This window comes from Neltuma alba, unplaced genomic scaffold (assembly GCF_004799145.2).
Source record: "Neltuma alba isolate B1F8T4 unplaced genomic scaffold, ASM479914v2 tig00010738_pilon, whole genome shotgun sequence".
Classification (NCBI taxonomy): domain Eukaryota; kingdom Viridiplantae; phylum Streptophyta; class Magnoliopsida; order Fabales; family Fabaceae; genus Neltuma; species Neltuma alba.
This window is the reverse complement of record NW_021635565.1, coordinates 177,075-181,083: the sequence shown is the minus strand read 5'-3', so window position 1 is coordinate 181,083 and position 4,009 is coordinate 177,075. Positions and strand designations below refer to the sequence as shown.

At 39.5% G+C, this 4,009-nt stretch overlaps 1 protein-coding gene across 1 annotated transcript; it reads left to right on the top strand.

The window, feature by feature from the left end:
* Positions 1 to 2,154: 2,154 nt before the first annotated feature.
* LOC114758586 (uncharacterized acetyltransferase At3g50280-like) lies at positions 2,155 to 3,610 on the top strand. The gene is made up of 2 exons (XM_028947644.1): positions 2,155 to 2,431; positions 2,517 to 3,610. Exons 1-2 carry the CDS (start codon positions 2,155 to 2,157, stop codon positions 3,608 to 3,610), a joined length of 1,371 nt encoding a protein of 456 aa, XP_028803477.1.
* Positions 3,611 to 4,009: the final 399 nt, after the last annotated feature.

Genomic DNA, 4,009 nt, shown 5'->3' with positions numbered 1-4,009 from the left:
AAAGTAGTAAAATCAAATATGAAACAGATTCATATGGTTTGAAATTTGAAGAATCAAAATCAAAATGAGGACAAACTTAAAGAATCAAAAATTATATTAACTCTAATTATTTTTAACTAATGTTTTAATCCATATCATTCTAATAGTTGTTTTTTTGTATAAACCATTCATATTTTTTATTGTAAAAGTGGAGTAGAGATTCCAAGAAGATCAAAGAAAGAAGAAAGAAGGTGGATTTGCAACCAATCATGACGCAATAGACAGATCATGATGCCCCCAACCATCAATTGTTTTTTTTACCAGCGCCCCCAACCATCATTACAACTTTGGAAGGGCGGATCCCATTATGGGGGCGGGCATTCCATGGGATACCAAAAAAGCCACAGGAAGAATTAGGGCATGTTCGGATTACATTTAGAAACTGTAAAAGTGTCTTGGAATATGTGAAAGTGAGGTTACAAACTGAGTTGGACAAAAACTATTGTTTGGTTGGGCTAACTTTTTCAACCAGCTTCTGGCTTTCAATCTCAGTTGGAAACTTTTCAAACTACAGTTTCAAACTGTGATTATTAAAAATGAGCATTCTAGATTTACCCTCACATTTTCCCCTCTGCCTCATCTCCTTCATTAGTATAATGAACTTTTATTCAGACCAAATGAATTTTAATTTATATTCATGTTTATCCATTATGTATATTTAATTAATTATCTACAATGTGTTTTCAAATTTTTCTTTGTAACAAATATTTTTATTTTATAATTTCACAAATAAACTATTTATATTTTATCATAATAATTTTACGTATTTTTTAAATTATTATCACATTAAAAATATAAAATTTCAAACACTACTATTCAATAAAGTCTATGTTATTTTCAGTTATTTTACAACTAAACTAACTTTTTTATTAATCATCCAAACAATTTTTAACTTTTTTAACTGATTTTTTAAAAACATCTATCCAAACATACGCTAACTGACTTTTATTCTAACTTCAGTTACAAAAGTCAGTTGAGCTAGAAGTCAGTTTTGCCCGTCGCCAATCCAAACATACCCTTAATGGTCAAGAAGGTAGGAGCTAAAAATCCACGGGTCGCAACCGCTAGCCTGTAAAAATGACAGGTTAGGATTAGCCTTTGGCCAGTCTTTCTGATTCTTCGCCGCCTGATTCCTCACCTTCTTCCGCTTGAACAATGCTTTACGAAAGAAGTTTACGCTTGGTTCTGTAGTCAAAGCAACTTCATCACTTTCGTGTACGCATCGGACGGCAGCCCTTTCGGGGGTTCCTTAGGGACCGATTCACTCTGCGTAGATTGACTGAACACAGAAAAGGTAGCAGGCTCTCTTTTCCATTCTCTGACGAAGCAATATAATACTTGTATTCCTTCTATTCTAAATTACGCTATTATTAATTATGGCTCCCCTGCTCGATTGTATTGATCGAACCGTGGCACTAGGCAATTGGGGGGCGCTCCTTCGGGGCGAAGCACTGAAAAATATGAGCCCGCACTGCTACAATCTGAGGCCGCTGCGACTAATTTTATATATATATATATATAAAATATTAGGAGGAGGTGGACTGGAATTCTAGAAAGGTAAGAAAGCTGAAGTCCTACTAACTATTACTATCAAAATCAATATTGAGCTAGCTTCAAACAATGCTCCAGCTTCAAATGTCATCACCATTAAATATAATTAGATCGAGATAGTTATTCATTGTTGCATGTTGATTTTATTAGAAAAATTTATATTTGAACTTGTGTTTTTATCATGTTTGGATTTTAGACTTTGGACTTTGGACAATCGTAAATTTGTGTTTTAATGTGTTGTAATTTTAAACGAATGCTTGGAATAATTTAGATTATTTTTTATTTTTTTAATTTTTGATTATTTATAAGGAAAAATTTTAAAAAAATCTAGCAGGACCCACCAATCGACCTTGGTAGGTTAAGGTTGGCAGAATACCAACTTGTCATAAAACAAACATTTTAAACCCGACCCGTATAGCCCGCAACTCGTGACGGGGCCAACCCGCAACCTAGGGTTTGCCCGTTCTACCAGCCTCATCTAGGAGCTCGGCTGCTGTAAATCCACGGGAGGCCAGCGATGAGTTTAAGCAACTGAAGATAAACCCTACACGCACCACGCGTCCCATGGCGGCCGTCCGAACAATCTCCACAACTACGATCAGAGCACGAAGCGGCCTTAATCATGGCGACTCACCTCAACAGATCGATCTGAATCCATGGGATCTTCAATTTCTACTACTTGAGTATGCTCAAAAGGGACTTCTCTTTCGCAAACCCGCCTCATCATCATCGTCTTCAATACTTGGAGAAACAGTAATCCAGCAGTTAAAGGACTCGCTTTCTTCCACCCTCGACTTCTTTCTGCCGCTCGCCGGCCGTTTTCTTGTTGTCTCCCATGGCGGCAACCTTGACTGATCCTCCGTCTTCATCACTTGTAACAATGCCGGAGTAACTTTTGTTCATCACTTGTAACAATGCCGGAGCAGGGAACACTACAGTTGCTGACATTGTTGAACCCACTTATGTTCCTCCCATTGTCTCCTCCTTTTTCCCATCAAGTAATGTCAAGAACTTTGAAGCAGTTCGAGTTCCATTAGTGGCGGTTCAAGTCACACAGTTGGCAGATGGCGTCTTCGTCGCTTGTTCCATGAACCATTGTCTTGCTGATGTGAAGCCGTACTGGAATTTCTTAAACGCATGGGCTCAGATCTCTCGAAATGGCCTCAACCACATAGCCCCAAATTCGAAGCTCGCTTCATTTGAACGGTGGTTTCCTCATGGTGACATTCACCGGCCCATAGCAATCTCATCCAAAAAAATCATAGAGAATCATCTCGAGGAGCCAATAAATTTGATTCAGCCATCACCTCCATTTTCCAGGAGGATCTTTCACTTTAAAAGAGAAAAAATTGCTGAGATGAAAGCTAAAGCTAATTCAGAGGTCAATGATAGTGTCAACAGCAACAAAATCTCCTCCTTACAAGCTATTGTAGCCCTTGTTTGGAGGTCTGTGATCAGAAATCAGAATCTTGACCCAGAAGAGGAAGTCACTTACAGATTCCTCATATCTGCAGGATCCAGAGTTTCCCACCCACCAATTCCAGAGGACTATTTCGGAATCACTGTGCAACTCGCCGTCGTGACGATGAAAGTAAGGGACTTAGTGGGAGACAGAGGCTTTGGGAAGTTTGCTTCGGAGATGAACAGGGCAGTCTCATCATTCACAGAAGAAAAGATCAAGAGCGACTTTGAAGCTTGGATACGAAATCCAATAATGCGTTTACAACGTGCAACAATTGGGAAGTGTATGGGAACTAGCAGCTCCCCAAGAGTCAACTTTTATGACATTGACTTTGGTTGGGGAAAGCCGGTGGCGGTTCGCGGCGGCCCAGCCAATGCAAAGCTGTGGAAGTTGGCTGCTGATGCTGGACTAGAAGAAGATAGTTTTGACATTGAGCTGTGTGCCTCGTACGAAATACTGGAAGCTTTGGCAAGAGACATCGAGTTCATGCACGCAATGGAATCATCGTTGCCGGCGAAGTTATCAACAACAAGAGAAGTAGCACGGACTCGACTATAACATCGAGCATCTGTATGCTTTCCATAGCTGGTAACCTCGTACATTTTCCAGTATTCATGGAAACGGCTTAAGACTCTTACGACCCTTTTGCTATAGTGATATGGATATGGATATGGAATTAAGGTTTGAAAATATGTTTGGCATGCACATGGAACTTTTATGTAAAGCACCCTTGTTCTTTAAAAAAAAAAAAAACAACTTCGTTATTGAAACAAAAAACTTGCCCCTCAACCCACCGCTGCCACCCCTCACATATGTCCACAATGGAACCACCGGCCACCACCCTGAATACCGATGATCAACAAGGTCAATTCTTGGAAATATGAAACCAAATCACAAAAAGCATCCTTGTCATTTTGCACCCACTAGTTAATAAGAACGAGATCTGACCAGCAATAT